We start from the raw sequence: 19889 nt of genomic DNA, 5'->3' as shown, positions 1-19889 counted from the left end.
TAAATGTGAGAAAATTTTATCCAGTTTGTATGTTAATGAAAATTCTTGCTTTGCTTTATCATCACCATTACAAATGATTAATTCGACGCGAACGAAGTTGCTGGTACACGCTAGTTATTTTATATTTTTGAAAGTTTGGCGTAAAATATTGAACATCCTGTATGATTTACGATTACCCTTATTTAAAGCAAAGTAGGAACAGACCCTCTGAAGTAAATATCTAATATAGTTTTGATTTCAGAACAGTTCTTGTATTTTTAATATTTTTTTTAAGAAGTGTTGAAAAACATATATTTTTGATTTATTTTTTAATATCTCTGAAACTAATAGAAATATATTTACTCATATAGGATTATGTAAAGGATTATGTAAAGTGATCTGAAAGGAAGCCAAAATGCACATGAGCCTTTTGCGGGTTGTCCCAATCATGCATACAAAGTTCGCATAATAATAAGCTTATTTAAACAATGTTTAGTATCGGTTCTATTTATGTTATTGATGTCATTTTCTTTTCAAATCTTTGGCCGATGTTAATAAAAATGTTTACGAAATTTTTGAGTTGTAATTGATTTGCCACACCTGGATGTGCCGCCCCTAGCAGGCGCCGCCCCGGGCGGCCGCCCACTTCGCGCCCCCCTTAAGCCGGCCCTGTGTATTACCCTATGTTCCTCCTATTAATGATATATAGGGTGAGTCTTAAATAAGTGCAAATATTTTCAGGGCTGGTAGATTTCGATAAAATAAACATAATATTTTCTCTTTGCCGTTTTTCAAATAAGTTCAAAACAACCGAGATATTTTACTTTGAAAATTTCCAAAAAATTTGATTTTTCGCTTAAATTTTGAGAACCACTGGATCTTTTCTGGGTCGTCTTTCTTGTAAATTTAATCTACTACCACTGTTGCCGTATCATGAAAATATTATGTTTTTTAACTAAAAATTTAAAAAAATGCAAAATATTTCTTTTTCGCGAGAAGAACCTCATAGGCGTGTTTTTGGGGTCGAAATATAGTACCCCTAAAATATTTGCACTCATATAAGACTCACCCTGTATTAGACATAACTTGTAGTAGACTGAAGACAACTTAAAAAAATATGAAATCAGAATACTGAAGAAAAAGTGTAAAAATACAAAATGGTTTGTACATATACACAAAAGATCCTGAGATGTTTTTGGTACTCTATGGATTTTATGTGCTGTTTTTGATTTGAGAGAGAGAATCCTTTTTTTTATTGAATCCCTCAAGTGGCAATGGGCAGGACACCTGGCAAGAAGGACGGGCACATCTCTTGCACCAAAAAATTACTGCATGGTAGCATGGTACCCCCGAGAAATCAATAGACCTAGAGAAAGACCAAACTTGAGATGGGACCGTGATATTAGGAAATTAGCAGGGATAACTTGGACCCAACTGCAAAAAGGGTATCTAAATATGCGAGGGAGGTACACCATAATTGGAAATGGTTGAATAATGATGATGATGATAATACAGCATTTACTAATGGAATAACTTCCGATTGATTTAACCATACTCGCAGCGTCCGATATTGTCCAGTCTGTATTATAAGACCAATTGAATTAAAAAAAAATAATGTATTTATTTCTTTCATTGATTTCAAAGACTTTACAGTTGTGGAATCTTGAAAATGCAGTTACTCTTTACATTGTAATCCCCAGATATTTAATTTGTTCGGTCCAAAATCGGTCATCGAAGTAAAAAACCAGATCGCCCAGCGATTTCAGCCAAGACGATGCTTCACACGTCCGATTGCCGGCACACGTGTAGTGGATTCGATCGGCGCGAAGATAGGTTCCTATGGCACCGCCGGGCCACGGCTAAGAAAAACGCACGGTAGTAGTACCCATTAGAACCCATTCACATATATACGTGCATACCGTCGATTAAAGTTAAATATCGAATATCGGGGCCAATAGTTTTATTATAAGACACTTGCCGTGTTTTAAATATGTTTCATTTTTTCGTGTATATTATCGTACTGAAATGACCGCAAAGTGTTGTTAATAAAAAGTGTTTGTTTTGTTGAACTTGGAACTAGAATGGCTACATTCAGAGAACTGGAGCTGGACTTTTATTCTATTGATACTTCAGGTATGTTTGTTTATTCTTGTTCTTAATTAAACAACTGTAAATTTGTATTATGTTTCGACTATCAATGATGTAAACGTCAGGGTTAAAGCAGGTGATACTACTTTCACTCCATATGCACCTGTAACGACAATATGGAGTTAAATATATTCTGTATACCCACAAGAGTTGAGGAAGAATAGATATAGGAGGGAGGATTTGTTAAAATTTGGTGGAGGGGTGTTCTTAAATAATATTTCTAATTGTTTGATAAATATATCTATGCCATTCATCTTTACTACTTTGTCTCTATATTTAGTGTACAAATTTATACCCATCTTAAATATTTTTATATCTTTTTATTAATTTTTTGTACATAATGTGGAGGAAGGAGGTAAAAAATAAAATTGTTCTCAAATTAAAGTTAAACAAACCCTTTACATTGGTTTGTTTTTACCCAATATCTACGAGTATAAACAAACAATTTGTTTATTTACAGTTTGATTTAAAAAATAGACTTAATGGAATTCTTTCACGATTTGACCGACGACATTGTGTGACATTGCCATAGTTTCAGGATCTTCGTATAAACAGAAAAAGGGTAAAATAAAAACTAGATAAAGCAGAGTGTACAAATAAACTAATATCTCTATTTATGTCAAAATCATTTAAGAATTATATAGGGTGACAGTAGCGTGTCGTGGATAAAAGGGCGGAGGGGGCGAAGACCTTAAGGGGCGCAATGATCAATAAAGTACAAATTTACAATCAAATAAATTATAAATTTTTTTAAATAATAAGACTACATGGAAACTTTTATTTTTTTTTTTTAATTATAAATTTGTTTATTAAAAAATTAGTATACAAAACAGTTATTTCAAAGATGCAAGCGTCTTATTTAACCGATTTAAAGAAATCAATTATTTCGTCTATATTTAGATCCTGGGCTGCGTCTGCTTCAATACTGAGAAGTAATGCACATTAATGCACATAAAGATGGATATGAAGACTCTAGGTCATTGGAAATTAAAAATGATAAATATTCGTCAGGTGCAAATTTGTTGTCATTGCATAATTTCTTCTAATAAACTGCAAACATGTTTATATTCATCAACTAAAGAATAATCCATAACAATCCATAAGACATTTTAAATTGTCATCATTGACGTCCATATCCATCCATATTGGTCCATATTCAATAAACAATTAAATTTTTGGCATATATTAAGGAAGTCTTCAAAACGATTCTCTAGAGTACCAGTTAAAATGTCTAAAGTACCATAAAACACTGATATCTTGAAATTATCTTCAGAATTTTGATGTAGGTAATCATTCTGGATTTCATCATGAATTTTTTTTATTCTTTGTCTTTTTGTGGAAAATGATGTTGACGTATTGCATTTATTTGCCAAAATAGTAGCCTCTTTTTTAAAATTATCAAAATATTTTTCACTTCTTAATGATTTGAGATCTATAGTTACCGCATTAATCATATTAGCAGCTGTACATAAGTTGATATTAACTTTTTGCAAGTGATTGGACAATATATTAATTTTATTCAGCACTTCATTATAATCGATTATATTTCGGTCGGTGATTCCCCGAATTTATTTCCATCGCGACTGCTTTCCTCTTCTTTTTTGGCGGCCTTTTTTGGATCTTCTTCGTTATGTCTAGCCATTGTATTTTTATTTATAGACAATGGTCTAGCGGTAGCGTAGTTTCAAGTTTCAAACCCATATGAAAACTTTCGTACGTAGTATATACGCCTACTTCATTAGAGATTTAAATTATTAAATATAAGCCTTGTTTAATACAAGGATATAAGTAAACATTAAAAAACAAAAATAAAATGTGAGAAATATAATATACGACATTTTTTTTTATCTTGAAGAGCTAAGGGCACGGTAGGGCACCCTTTGTTTTGCGTTAAATTTAGTTTTTCTATTTTTTTTCAAAGGGCGCCAGGGGCGCTAAGCGCATAGGGGCGGAGGGGGCGTTCGCCCCCCCTGGCCCCCTATACGACACGCCACTGTAGGGTGAGTCTTAAGTAAGCGCAAATATTTTTAGGCGTGTTATATTTCGGCAGCAAGAACACGTCTTTGATTTTTTTTGCAAAAAAAGATGTTGAAAATACTCAAAGTGCGTTTTCTTTTAAATTTTCCTGTAATTTTAGAAAACTGCCCGTTCACTGCAAATTTTCCCACGGTATAATTTCTTAATCTTTGATATTACCATGGTTAATCAAGTATTGTTAAAAGAGATGGAAATACAGAAAAAATCCGGTGGCCCTGATTTTTTTTTAAAAATAAATATATTTTTTAAAATTTTCAAACTTAAATGATTCGGTTATTTTGGACTCATTGGAAAAACGGTAAAATGAAAATCTGTCGAGATCTACCAGCCCTGAAAATATTTGCACTTATTTAAGACTCACCCTGTATAAATAAAAGATAAACGACATGATATAAAAAAGAGATAAGATATACAAAAACTAAGATATTTAAACGTTAAAGGCGCACTTGATTTTATCAAGTATTGTTCCTACCAGCGGGGGCTAAAGTTTCATTGGGGTCTGTGTGGCACCACCACGCCAAGAATGTCACATTATTAGGATGGTGGGTAATCTAAAAAGTGTGCCTCACTGGGACGCTAATTTTGAGGAAGCATTAATTGAGTGGTTTGATGAACTTAAAGAGGCTTAAGTGAGATGAAGACCATCGAGACATTGATTTTTCTCCGAAGAATAACTATAACTCCGATTCTGAATCTCTTACTTACAGAAGAGAAAAAATTGAATAATCAATACCAGAAAAGAAAGAGATGTGGTATATATGGCAATTATATGTCAATGAAGAAATGACAAAAAACAAAAATCTCATGAATCAAATGTGCACGATCTATGTGCGGCAAATGCAGATCCTATATTAGCATGAACTGTATTTGCAAAAGTTATGTACAGGGTGGGTCAAATTCGACGCTTTTAAATGGAAACACCCTTTTCTATAGGAGATAGACAAAAACTAATATCGGTGTCTGGATCTCAATTTTTGTCAAAAACATGATGGTGAAAAACGCATATCGATATCTGTTACCGTTTCGGAGTTACGGGGTGTTTTTCAAAAATATGCATTTTTAACAAATCGTTATAACTTTTTTGCTATGGAAAATTTTGTATTTTTATGAAAACATTTCCAAAGCAACTTTTTACGTAGAATTTAATAGCTTAAGTATAATTTTTTTTAAATTAATATTTTAAAAATTATCAACAGAAAATTTGATTTTTTATATGGGACACTCTGTATATTTTTAATTTATTTAAAAGAATTTAAAATTACTTTTCCAAAAATATAACACACTTGATATTTTGCTCGATTCCTCTTCGAGATATAGAGTATATAAAAATTCGCCCGCTTTAAATAAGTAGGCTTTGAACGACACCGGCTGTAATGCAAAAAAATTCTAGCTGTGAGCATCAATTAAAACGAAAATTATATTTCCTATGAGAGATGCAGAATTTTATAACAATTTAAAATATATTTAACCAACATCAACACATTTAAACTATATCTAAAGCGGCCCATACATTATCAAACAAATTGCGCAACGCAGGCTGTTGCGCAACGAGTTGCCAATGTATGATAGTGTTTGATGCGTTGCGCAATTGTTTGATGAGTTTCAAGAATATTTGAATTCTTTTGTGCAACAGGACTGTTTGCGCAACGCATTGTGTAGTGTATATGTGTGTTGCGCTTCGTTGTGCAATATTTTAGGTCTTTCATCCAAATTCTTTGTTTTCTTTTTCATTTTTTGGTATCATCGACATCATCTAGGGTATATACGATAATAATTGACGCAATGGCAATTGAGGACATGATTGTTTCTCAAATAATGCACAACTTTTAATAAAAAGTTTGATCATAATTTTACTAAGTGCATGGGTGAGGCAGTTGTGCAACGGAACGTTGCGCATCGCTTCGTTGCACAATTTGTTTGATAGTGTATGGGCCGCTTAATAACAATAAAAATAAATAGCAAACCAAGACATGAGATTTTGCTACAGGTGTTCGACATATCGACCGTCTTCTGTTATGGACAGACGGGACAGTTTTTGAACATTTCTCGCGGAATTCATTAACTCATTGGGGGTGAAAGATACCCTCTCATAACTGCTAAGTATTTCTAATTCTTGTCTAGATTATACGGAAGAATAAGAAACCTTTATTCTTCCGCAAATATATCCATAGGATTAGATCCATGGGCACTAAGTCAGGCGGCCTCGATGGCCAACGGCTGGGATCTTGATTCGCTATTCAATTATTCTTGAAATTGGCTGCAAAAATTTGCTGATAACTTCAGCGTTCAGAGGCGGTGCGTCGTCTTCCTGGAAAAATATGTTTTCGAGTTCCATTAAGGGCATATCATCAATAAGGGGTCCAAAGCCTACTAGTTAAAACTGGCGAACTTTTTAAAAATTCTGTATTTAGAAGGGGATTATAACAAAATATCAAGTGTGCTATATTTTTGGAAAGGTAATTTTAAATTCTTTTCAGTTAATTAAAAATATAGGGGTGTCCCAACTAAAAATCAATTTTCTGTTGATAACTCTTAAATTATTAATTTTAAAAAATTATACTTAAACCATTAAATTCTACGTAAAAGGTGCTTTGGAGATGTTTTCATAGAAATACAAAATTTTCCATAGGAAAAAAAAAGTTACAGCGATTTGTTAAAAATGCACATTTTGAAAAACACCCGTAACTCCAAAACGGTAACAGATATTGTTGTACGGTTTTCGCCATCATATATTTGATGAAAATTGAGGTCCAGACATCAATATTATATATATATTATTATATACGTCTATCTCCTATAGAAAAGGGTGTTTCCATTTAAAAGCGTCGAATTTGACCCACCCTGTACATTCAAGTTTGCAGTTTTGTTGAAAATAATTTATGTTTATTACTTTAGCTTCACATTTCAGTTATTTGTACTTTTAATAATACGTTAAAATCATAAAATACCGTATGATCGAAAAAAAAACAGCGTCCAGGTGGCCATCAGATGACCATTGATGACATTTCCCATATAAATTTACATATAAAATGACAGCGATCTTCATTTTATAGCCAACACTGACGCCGTTTTTTCTCGATCATGCGGTATATATGTTTTTAATTTCTATGGGTTTCTTAACCAAGTTATATCTCTGTTGTCAAAAATTCCTAAAAAATGCGTTTTACTTTATTTTTGTCTTCGTTCTTATTAATTTGTTGAAAATTAATGAAATTGTTTGTTCACGAGTTTGAATATATCGTAAACAGTGTTAAAATAACAAGCTTTTTATAAAATCTCTTCATCATGTATTTTAAACTTAAAAAAAATTGGGGTCCGTCGGACCCCAGCACGCCATAGGCGTTACAAAAATTCACCACGTCAGTTAAAGGTTAACTATTATGATCCAGATACATCACACTGGCGCTCGATGTAAATAGCTTAGAGCGTCGTTTTATCACTTTACCTAAAACTGCAACCACTACACTTAACAACACTTCATTTCACTGCAGTTTCTTGATAACATTACACTTAAATACCTACGTGTATTTGGCACAAAATACATTGATATGTCATCTGAATTATTTAGGTTTATTTTTTAAAAATCTAACCTCCTCTGTTTTTCTAATTCACGCTCTTGTTTTTGTGAATAAACACTAAAATAATTGATATTTCTATTAAATATTAAAATTATTTTATAATTACTTTTAATGTGTAATAATAATTATATTTAAAAAATTTGTAATTAGTTCTGTAGTTAATGTTAATTTTTGACCATTTTTATTTTTTAATGTTTATTAAATGCCGCATGACATTGACTTCATCAAAATTATTATCGATTGTCTTCCCCAGCCGTCTTTGACGCCGTTTTTTTTTTTTCGATGATGCGGTACTTAGTATGATCGAACTTAATAACAATTAAAAAAGTACCTCTTTCTAAATCAAAAATTAAAGTTGCCATCTGTAAATTGTACGAGAGAAAACAAAATGTTGATATTTTGATGAAAGTCTGAAACACCCTGTGGAGTACGTTAACAAAGTAAGAAAATTAAAAATAGTTTTATCATCTAGGTGTATCTTTTCTCGAGAGTTTGTTTTTTGATTCATCTCAATAGCTTTATTGTTTTTGGAGATATTCACTTTTGAACAAGACATTAACATATTTTTTTATTTTTTACATTAAAACCATGCCTGTGCTTTTGGCCTTAGTCAACAGACTTATAAAATAATGTTTATGATTTATGTAGTGTCACCATCTTTGAAACATCATATTTTTATTGTCTGTTGGGCAGTTACTCTAGCAGATATGGTTTTAAGTCCAAAAGTTAATCTCTATCATGATCAATTACAGCAACAATAGCCGATACTTCAGAACTTAAAACCATCTCTACTAGAGTAAACCTTAATAAACAATAATAATACGACTTTGCAATAACAGTAACATTACAAAATCAATAAACACTATTTTATAAGTGTGTTGATGAGGATCCAAAATCGATGCTAAAATTGCTGTAAATCGTTACTGTCTTTTATGTCTTATTCAAAAGCGAATATCTCCAATAAAAATAAAGCTATTGTGATGAATAAAAAAATCAAACTATGGAGAAGAACCGTACCTAGATGATAAAATGATTTTGAAATTTCTTGCCTTGTTAACATATTCCAGTGTTGTCAAACTTACACCAACATTTTGCTTTACCTCGTATAATTGTTGTAACGTAACTACGTTGTCTTCTAGCAAGCCAATAGAATGTGGAGTACCACAAGGCTCAGTACTAGGCCCTATTTTGTTTCTTCTTTTTATTAACGACATTGCTAACATAAACATCAGTGACAAAATATGTCTTTTTGCGGACGACACTAGCTTCACTTGGAGCAACAAAACAAGGACGTCACGGCACTTCATAGGATTATATCAAATGACTTAATCACCATTAAATCTTGGTGTGATTCGAACCTCCTGAGTCTCAACATTTCTAAAACTAAAGCTTTGTCGTATTAAAACTCGCTGCAGCCTTTTGTTCGTATCAAAATCTTTTCAAATGGAACGGGGTGGCTCATTAGAATATTTGGAAGAAGCATATTTTGCGAATAATTTGGTACTACACACTTGGTATTTCGAGTGAAATTGTCGTTATGAATTGCATGTTACAATTTCAAATAAACCATATGCGAAAATGTCAAAAATTGACATATAATAATACATCATTCTATTCAGAGAGTCATTTTCTATCCAAAGTAGGGAAAACTGGGGTAAGATGACTAATGCCAAAATTTTCCATTATAAATAAATAATTTGATTTGTAAATTTGGCAACATCTAAAACGTAGCATGCGGTATTAAGAAAAGACCGCCATTTGTCGCAGCAGTTTGTAGTTTAACGCACACGTGGCCGAATTGTTTTTCTCAACAGTTGTTATAATATTTTGGCTAAAGTTTTTAGTGGTTGTGCTTGTTAATGAGTAAGTACGATTTTCAATATTTGTACAGATAATATCCTGATATTAAGAGTAAACAACCAATGTTTGGACGTATTGACATTTTTTTGTTTCAACTTAGAAATAAAAAAATAAGGTTATGTGTGCATGGGGGTAAGATGACGACATCGTCAAAAGGGCATCCATAACTCAAAAAAAAATGTCTGCCACAATTATTAGTAGCAGGCGTGCTAGGAAACTTTGGAAATAAAACAGAATGAACAAGCAGAAAAAGAAATGAAAAGAAAATTAAGATTGGAAAAAAAAGGCTATGAGAGACAAAACAAATAAGGTAAAGGAAAAGAGAGTAGAGAAAAGAAAAAAACGTCAAGGACCCATACCTGACTACGATAAGGCTGGCCCAAGTGGTCTTAATTCTAATAATCAGAAGACATCTAATGCAAGTCACTACATGATGTGTCCGGGATGTAATGAATTATATACAGATCCTCCAATTGAAAATTGGTTCCAATGTTCATCTTGTTCGTTGTGGTGGCACAAGGAGTGTTCTTCTTTGGAAGATGGCGATTTTTATTGCGATTTTTGCATTTAAGTCATCGTACCCCAATGTGTTCGTCATCTTACCCGTTACATGGGCTAAGTTGACTAAATTGACTTGTTTTTTGTTTTTGCTTTTTTAGAAAAAATGATTTAGTTTATGTGATATTTGTTACCTATATAATATAGCAAACATGTTTGTAGTTTTGTAGTTTCGTTATTGTTTCTTAAAATAAATATTTTCAAAGTTAATTTAGATTTTTCCCTTAGCATCGCCACCTTACCCCAGTATTCCCTACAATTAAAATTGTGATTCTCAAGATGTGATAAGATAACTCAAGAACGTGAAGATGTAGATGCCCACTCCTCGGAGGATGAAAATCTGTTGTCAGAGCAGGATGGGAAATACCCTGTCCCCCCTACAACAGGAAGATCCCCATGTATGGTTAGTTATAGACTGTATGATGACTTATATAGGATCCTATATTCCCTACGCGGAGCAAAGGGCTTCAGTGAAAGCTCTCCAGCGGGTTCTATTTTTGGCAGTTGTTTTTGCTTCCTTCCATGTTGACCCTACTTGTTGAAGCTCATCCAGTATGGAACGTCTCCATGTTTGAGCAGGTCGTCCTTGCTTTCTTTTTCCTTGGGGATTCCATTCCAACGCTGATCTCGCTATTATATACCACCGATATTACTATCAAGTTTCCGCAAGATGTGACCTATCCAACCCCATTTTCTTTTGCGAATTGCAATGCCTACTTCTTTTTGGTTTGTAAGATGAAGCAGGTCGGTATTACGTATAGTGTCTAGCCAACAGATTTTTAGTATTTTTCGCAAGCAGCGATTGATAAACACCAGTGGGCGGTTGATAGATATTTTTGTCACTCTCCATGTCTCGCAGCCATATAGTGAAACTGGTATGACGTTGGAATTGAATATTCTTAATTTTGTTTGTATGGAGAGTTGACGGAAGGTCCAAACTGATTTTAGTTGGCCAAAGGCTCGCTGCGCCTTCCTGATCTTGCTGACAATATCCGCGTCTGCACCACCGTTTGCTGTTACAATACTTGACAAGTAAGTAAACTCTGTTACATTCTCGACATTTTTGATTCCTACATTAAAGGAGTGTTGTTATTTGTGTTAATGCGATGTGTGTCGATGTTTATGCTTAATCCTACTTTGTCTGCTTTTATTTTGAGGCGTCTGAGCATCACTTCCATGTCTTTGAAGGATTGCGTTGTGAGACAGATTATCATCAGCATAATCAAGATCCGTCAGATGCGATGTCAGAGTTCATTGTACTCCCCTAATATTTCCTGTGGCTTTAGTCAAAACTCTGTCGAGCACGATATTAAATAGAAGCGGCGATAATATGCAACCCTGCTTTACTCCTGTCCCTAAGTTAAAACTGTCGCTGGTTCTGTTTCCGGAATACCTTTTTCTTTTAGAGTTTTCCATACCATCGCATGGGGAATACTGTCAACTGTCAAAAGCTTTGACGAAATCTATGATGATTTATAACTTAAGAAAGGGGGACACAATAGATGTTTAAATGAAAAGGCACAAATCACAGACACAGATATCACAGATCTGTGACTAGGATTTATACCAGTCTCTAATCTAGTTACTTTTGTTTGTCGCACTCCAAATTTATTTTCATGTATGTCAAAGTGTTACGTTAAATTAGTGCTTGCAATATTATTATAATGGCTATATTATAATTACTTGCGTACTGATTAAATCATTTATAAATAAAAATATAACTCTTTCCAGCAATTCTCATTACAATAATTACATTTTATGATCCAAGATATCTAAAGCGTTTCGTACTTTACGTATGTCGTTTTTTACCACAATTACCGACCAATCCCAGGAGAAAATATCAAATTATAATACGCGAAATATTTTTTTTTTTGCTTTACAAGCGAACACTAGGTTAATAGATTTCCCATAGATAGGCGATACCACGGCGTCTAAACAGCGGTAATAGCCTGCCTATTTAGTCAACAGTGATTACGATCACTTAACTGTGACCAAGCACCTCGCGTCTGTTATTACACTTGTATATAATAACTAGAACTTGTATATAAATGTTATATAAATTATACCCTGCCTGATAATAATATAAAAAGAATCTAAACGAGCCGTAGGTACTTACTAGGAGACGGTTATTAAGAATTTTAATTTCCCGTATAAACAGCAATGAGAGAAAAAAAAACACTTTAATAATGTGATAGAGATTTGAGTCGACCTTATAATAATAAGGTCACTACGATAATATAATTTGCAAATTTTCATTCAAGTTTTACAGTTTTTTGGTATTTCATAAATTTAAAAAACCCAAGATTATTATATTACCACAGTTTAAAGAATATAAATATATCAGTTGGCCTTCTCTAAGGAATTCTATTGTTATTTTGACTTCAAAGGCGGCCCGTGACCCTTCGAGGTGACAAAAAATTTGTACGTTTACCGGGTGCAGCGGAAGTGCTATTTTATCAGACAGAACGCTGGCCGTATACGAGGGATCAACTAAAAATACTAAGGAATTTTAATATAGCAAGTAGAAAAATAAAAATACAGTACTAGTTTTATTGATTAACAGTTTTAGGCGTCTTTAATAATTGATCAATATTTATTAGTATTTAGTATTAAATATACCTACATAAATATTAAAATATCAGATATATTATTCTATCCTAATTCTTTGTAATATGGAATTGTTAATAGGGTAATTATTATTAATAATTATTATGGAAACCCCATATGAACAATGTATACTAAATAAATATAATAGGTAAGTTATTTTTTTTAATATATATAATAATAATTTGCATATTTCTTAAATTATAGCATGTTTTGCTTTATAGATGTTTGCATTTTACTTTAATTACCTACCCGGAAAGCCTAAATATTATCGTAAGGTAATAAAAGTACCTTTGCATACAACTTTTGTTGCCATTGTCAATTTTTTTTGATTTTTTTCTAAATTTTATGATTATCATGAACAGTGTTATGACTGTTAGTAGTTAACTGTGTAATAAATTTTACTGTTCGATAAAATTTAGTAAAAACTAAAAAAAATGACTATGGCAAGACAAGTTGTACCCAAGTACTTTTTATAACCTCTTAATAAAAAGGTAGATAATTCAAGTTAAATGCAAACAGCTAAAAAGCAAAACATGCTATAACTTAAGAAATATGCAAATATAATTTATATAAAAAGCTACACCTTTTGGTACCTAAATAAACGGGAATATCGATAACGGCCACATAGAAACAGGCATTTAAAAATGGGAAAAACCATATAAACACGGATATAAAAGTCCATGCGTAATTTCAATAAAAAAAAACGGTTTCTTGAACATTTATCATTTCTGGATACTCATCGTTTTTCCCATGTGCTCGTCAATTGTTATATTTACTGTTACATAAAATTTAGTAAAAACTCTAAAAAACTTGTCAATAGCAGTTATATGCACGTATTTTTATTACCTGGCGATAACATTTGGACTTTCCATGCTATTTAAAAAAATGCATATATCTTAAATAATTACAGTTGAGGGTTGGAACCTTTGGTGTTACACAGCAAAATAAAAACACTAAATCACCACAATACACCAAAACACTTTTACTTTTACACTGGACGCGCGTTTCGCTTACCATGTTAGCATCATCAGCAGATGATTATAAACTCAAAATATAAACTCAGTTACTAACTGAGTTTATAACTCAAAGTATAAACTCAGTTTATAATCATCTGCTGATGATGCTAACATGGTTAGCGAAACGCGCGTCCAGTGTAAAAGTAAAAATATTTTGGTGTATTTTGGTGATTTAGTGTTTTTATTTTGCTCTTAAATAATAATTTAATATGCACTTTGCAAACCGGTAAATACTGCAAAATCCAAAACATAATAGTAAAATATCTACTACTACTCTAAAATACCTACTAAAATAATAAACTAATTGTTAAAAGTAAATATTTTGTGCGTATTTCGAGTAAAATCTTTTCTTAATTTATATGTATATTTTTAAAATAATTCATTCATAGTTAGGTTTCCATAATTATAATATACTTAATATGTCTAATACTCTAATTATTATATACTTAATATCCTATACTATATAAACACATACCTTCCTTCATCTTTTGGGCACCTAAAGAACGATATATGGTCTGTCTTTCATTCTACTTTCACAACCATCCACTGCACAAATATTTCTAGTAGACATTTTATTCACAATTCGAACAAAACAACTAAAACACTATTTTTGGTTCACCCTATGCGTCGGACTGAAAACAAAACTAAAATAAACTTGGAACGATGTGTACACGTCGAGCAACGGATGTAGACTGACCCAAGTCTACAAGACAGGCGGGGAGCGGCGGGAGGAATTTTGATACTGGCGAAGAGTGGGTCAACTGATATATTTATATTCTTTAAACTGTGGTAGTTTGACTAACTCGACACACAGGACACCATGAATGCGCATCTAATGTAACCACTAAAATAAAATAGTCGTGCGAGTAAATTCCGTCAGAACTCGCACGTTTAAAAAAACGCGCGGACCCGCGTCCAATGTAACCGCGGGTTTACGCTTACATCAGTCATACGCGGACGTTTAAAATAACAAAAATTTAATAATAATAACACAATTACACAACTTAAATTGTTCCTGTATACAATCTTTATTTATTTTTCTCTAATTTTGCTGAAATTTAGAATTTTAAGCCCCATACTCACACTTCGCCACTTCACTTCGTGCCTTCGTCTCATCCCTTCGTCCAAAAATCCTATATTTACTATGGGAAATTGTCGATTTTATGCGACTGTGTTCCTTCGTTCCTTCGTCCGTTTACTTCGTCAAAACGCTCCTTCGCCGTACTGTCGGTTTTTGGACGAAGTAGCAAAGGAATTATCACGAACACAAAAAAAAATATTAAAATATATAAATCGATCTTGGATTTCATTCGTAGTTGATTCCTTGATTTTGCAGTACGTCTGTACAGGGTGTCCCATTTTCGTGTGTTTTGTAGGGTTTCTCATTTATAAGTCGAGATACAAAGATGCGGTTTTCACATTACGATGTTACTTTTTTATGAAACTAAAGATACTACATAGAGATATGTCCGAGTTCTCTTACTTCCTAAAATGCAGGGCGAATCTAAAAGTAATATATTTTTCGATCCCCTTTGTATCTCGGTTATCCTATAACTTATCGAAAAGGTGAAAACCGTGTCCCGTACAGTTTTTCACGTAGAATGCAGTGAGGTAACTAGTTCCTCGTTGGAAGCTGTCTTTTTTAAATACGACTAAAACTTATATGTTTTATATATTTTTTTAAATGCGATATTTTGTATATTATTTTATTTTCCTTGTTACGGGCTTTCTAAAATACTTATTTTCATAAACGGGGTAAAAATGCATTATTTAACTTTATTACATAGTCGGCCGGTTTAAATTAGGTAATCAAAACAATCAACTAATTAATTTGACGTAAAATATTGGTCATTGGCTATTCCACGCTAACTTTTATGTATAGTTATAATATAACTCTGACTGAGAGCATGTTATTTAAAAGCAGCACTAGTTCAGTTTCCGTGTAGTTTATCAAAATATCACGATGCAAAGAAAAATTATCTCGTAAAATTAAGTTAAATAAAATAAGAGCAGTTTAGCAGTGCCTAAATAAATAAGTAAATGAACAAAATTCTTACAGCTTTAGTGTATATTAATAAATAATATTTTCTTGCCTTTAGCTGTGTATTTTTTCTAATTTCGAAAAAATCGAATGTAGAGAAAAATTAAAAAAAAAAAAAATAAAAAGTAAAGAGAAAATTGTTTTGCTTGTCGTAAAGGGGGAACCAAGCTCCACTCCCACAACCGGTTTCTGGGCCTACCCTTCATCAGGTGGGCTGTCCAAGCAAGGGCTGGTTCTCACCGATACGGCAAGCAAAACTTCTTCCATATCAACAGACGATGTCGTAAAGTGTCGGTGAGATATTAGTGCATCTCCCGTCAATAGATATTAGTGCATCTCCCGTCAATAGATGGTAAAGAGCGTTTTTCGGCCCGCTCAAATATATGAAATGAACAAAATTCTTACAGCTTTAGTGTATATTAATAAATAATATTTTCTTGCCTTTAGCTGTGTATTTTTTCTAATTTCGAAAAAATCGAATGTAGAGAAAAAATTAAAAAAAATAAAATATAAAAAGTAAAGAAAATTGTTTTGTTTGTCGTAAAGGGGGGAACCAAGCCCACTCCCACAACCGGTTTCTGGGCCTACCCTTCATCAGGTGGGCTGTCCAGGGCTGGTTCTCACCGATACGGCAAGCAAAACTTCTTCCATATCAACAGACGATGTCGTAAAGTGTCGGTGAGATATTGTGCATCTCCCGTCAAAGATGGTAAAGAGCGTTTTTCGGCCCGCTCAAATATATGAACTGAACAAAATTTTTACAGTTTTAGTATATATTAATATATTTTCTTGTTTTTAGCTGTATTTTTTTCTAATTTCGAAAAATCGAATGTAGAGAAAAAATGTAAAAGAAAATTGTTTGCTTGTTTGTTTGGAACCAAGCCCACTCCCGCCCAGAAACCGGTTGTGGGAGTGGAGCTTGGTTCCCCCCCTTTACGACAAGCAAAACAATTTTCTTTTTTTACTTTATATTTTATTTTTTAATTTTTTCTCTACATTCGAGGGTGTTCTATTTAAAAAAAAATACAACTATAATATTTTTTACTTATTTGGGACACTCTGTATCTTGTAAAAATATTTTTAAATTATAGCTCTAATAGTTCTTCAACGAACCCAAAACTTACAATTTGTAAAAATCTAATCGTTTAGCTACAATACTCCGTGGCGTATGTGGTGAACAACCCTGTATATGTAGAGTGTTCTGTTTAAAAAAAAGAACATAAATTTGAGTTATTTTTCGAAATAGACAGCTCCCAACGAAGAACTAGTTTCGTCACTGCATTCTATTTTACAACACCATTACATTATCATCATTATTACATTTACCTTAAAAACGAGACACGGGCGGTGTTTAAGTACTCAATGGGTAGAACAAAACAAAATCAGGGTATCCGATATATCCCTTAGATGAACAGTCTAATTTTATAAAAGGTATTTCCAACGAGCGCATAGTAAATACCCGATATAATACCAGAAATATACCAGTAATGTCAGGAATATATCTGCAATATTCCTAATATATATTGGTATATTCCTATTCCCGGTATTATACCATAGGCATTGAAATTCGCAAAAGAAAATGGGGTTGGAGAGTTGGAGAGATCAGCGTTGTGAATGTCCAAGGAAAAAGGAAGCAAGGACGACCTGCTCAAACATAGAGACGTACCTTACTGTATGAGTTTCAACAAGTAGGGTCAACGTGGAATGAAGCAAAAACAACTGCCAAAAATAGAACCCGATGGAGAGCTTTCAATGAAGCCTTTTGCTTCGCTTATGAGATATAGGATCCTATTTTAAATTTTTTTATACTATGTTTATTTATGTTATGTCTATTAAAGTCAAAGGAGCGATAACCATAAATTTACTAATCTCTACAGATGCCTGAGCAATACATATATTTGTATTAGAGAGGACTAAAAAAAAGAGGCATTTTTAATTCAAATCAGCCATTTTGAATCCCTTTAGCGGTCTCGCCAAGTTTGTTCATATACCTAGTTCTTCCTGATAGTCTTTTTATTCGATAAAAGTAATATAAAGTGTGTTTTACGACAACTGTTACAGATGCCTTTTTTGCTATTGATAAAAATCTTGCAAGTAACCTATTACATACTGTACGGACTACTAAAAAAAGGCTTAAAAAGATCAAGCGAATGGGTGAACCCGAACGCTGTGAAAAAATATTCCTTAACCGGTATCAGACATATACATACATATACAGGGTGATTTACGCTCGACGGCAGTTGAGATGTTTATGAAGAGTGAGGAAACGAGAAAGAATTGTCATTTCGGAATATTGACAGTTCAGATTTGAACTATACACGTCAAAGAAAGTCAGTAGGTATATTAAACCTGTCTAAAGTAACCGATTAGAAACCATACATTGTAGAGATAAAAAATGATATTTATTTTATATAACATTCGGTATGTGGCATGTGGACTAATAAGTTTTTATACTAATATGGTATATTTTTGATAGCTACCCTAAAATATATTTTTTGTTCGCTACAGTAATTCGCTGACAATAGTTTCTTAGGGACTTTATTATTTTTTATTTCATGAATTATAGAGAGCGTAAATAGTAAAATTGTTATTGCTTAATTACGATCTATCAAAAAAAGAAATATAAATAAAAAATATGAAAAAAGGGGTATTCAGTAGGTCTTGCCCCAAGTAGCATCTATCTGACTTCGAACTAAATCTGACCTGAAGCGACGTCAGACTTTGTGCAAATTTAGGTCGGGTGCTGGTGATACGACCTGTGACGTCGCTTTCCTATTAAAAGCGACGTCGTTGGATCCGAGTCGGTAAATCCAACGATCTGTCGACGTACAAAATAACAACGTACCATTTTTATTAATTTCCCAACGTCGTTCCCAGGTTGGCTTGCACGACGTACATATACTTGAACTAGCCCGACGTCTACCCGTTGTCCGAATAGGATACGTCTCACTGATAATCCCTAAAGTAACGTCCAATTATATTTTGTTGTATTTTATGTTCATATTTATAACCTAATTTGCGTATCTCTATTTACGTCCGTAAATAACCCATTAAATTACCCATTAAGTCGCATTTGCGACCTAATGAACATCATGAACATAACCTAATTAAAAGTTTTTGTAAACAAACTTATGCCTAAAAAAACGCTAAAAAGACATTTAGACATTCATCTACATTTTACAGAAAGAGGTCGAGGCTTTTGCAAAATAATAATAGTAGTAGTGATGCCTCCACCCATAAATGATTTTTATCCGGAAGAGATGCTGCATTACACTGGTGCATCTTAATTTCATTTTTTAGCTTAGGAAACCAGCAGACCCCATCCTCCTCTGACATGTGAGGTTAGGCTTAAAAAAGTGGCTGCCCATTTTTTTTAAGGAGAAAACAAAAACTAAAATATAGTTGCACAAATCCACAAATCACTGATAAACAAAGTGAGGTTACGTGGCGTACGTTGGAATTATATACGTCATAATACGATTGCCGGTCTTCCGGTTTGATGACTTCGGTCGTGTGAGACGACTAATGTTGGAGACCCGGTCGGAATTGGTATATTGGTAGTTCATATTAAGTCGGACTCAGAAATCCGCCATTCTTAACACGTATCCGATTGTCAGCCATTTTAAAATCGTTTTTTGTTTTTAAAATTTATATTAACATTTCGATTTCTAGTAGAATAATATCGATAAGGTTGAGTTTGGGGGGAACCACAGTACAGTTTTATGATTAAACCAGCTAGAAAATAAAAAAAAAATTGTGAGTTACTTTTTTATAGATATTTTTATTTCATAAATCTACCTAATTTTGAAAGCGCTCGTTGTTTTCCGGAGTATTTTAATCAAATATATCAAGAAAGTGACTTCCGTTGACAAAACTGATGTCTGGATTAATGATTCAGAATTACTATAATACGAAATTAGATAGGCACTTATAGTTATATTCGAGGAGTGATTATGAATCCATTTGTAATTAGGTAGTTTGGTTAGGTTTTTATGTATTCTTGGTAGCGAATATGAAACCAAAAATAACGTAAGTGCTTAGCGACGAATTTTAAGTAACTAAAAT

The 19889-nt window shown here is 32.9% G+C and overlaps 1 protein-coding gene across 1 annotated transcript in view; it reads left to right on the top strand.

The window, feature by feature from the left end:
• The first annotated feature begins 1829 nt into the window (after positions 1 to 1829).
• LOC115880239 (cerebellar degeneration-related protein 2-like) overlaps positions 1830 to 19889 on the top strand; it is a 368754-nt gene continuing 350694 nt past the window's right edge. Inside the window, exon 1 of the mRNA XM_030897408.1 lies at positions 1830 to 2112. Coding sequence (XP_030753268.1) covers positions 2061 to 2112 — 52 coding nt within the window. The 5' untranslated portion in view covers positions 1830 to 2060. The remainder of the gene's footprint in view (positions 2113 to 19889) is intronic.

Source organism: Sitophilus oryzae, unplaced genomic scaffold (assembly GCF_002938485.1).
Source record: "Sitophilus oryzae breed Bouriz unplaced genomic scaffold, Soryzae_2.0 scaffold_1620_pilon_pilon, whole genome shotgun sequence".
Lineage (NCBI taxonomy): Eukaryota > Metazoa > Arthropoda > Insecta > Coleoptera > Curculionidae > Sitophilus > Sitophilus oryzae.
Note: the sequence above shows the minus strand (reverse complement) of the source record. Positions and strands in the feature narration are given on the sequence as shown.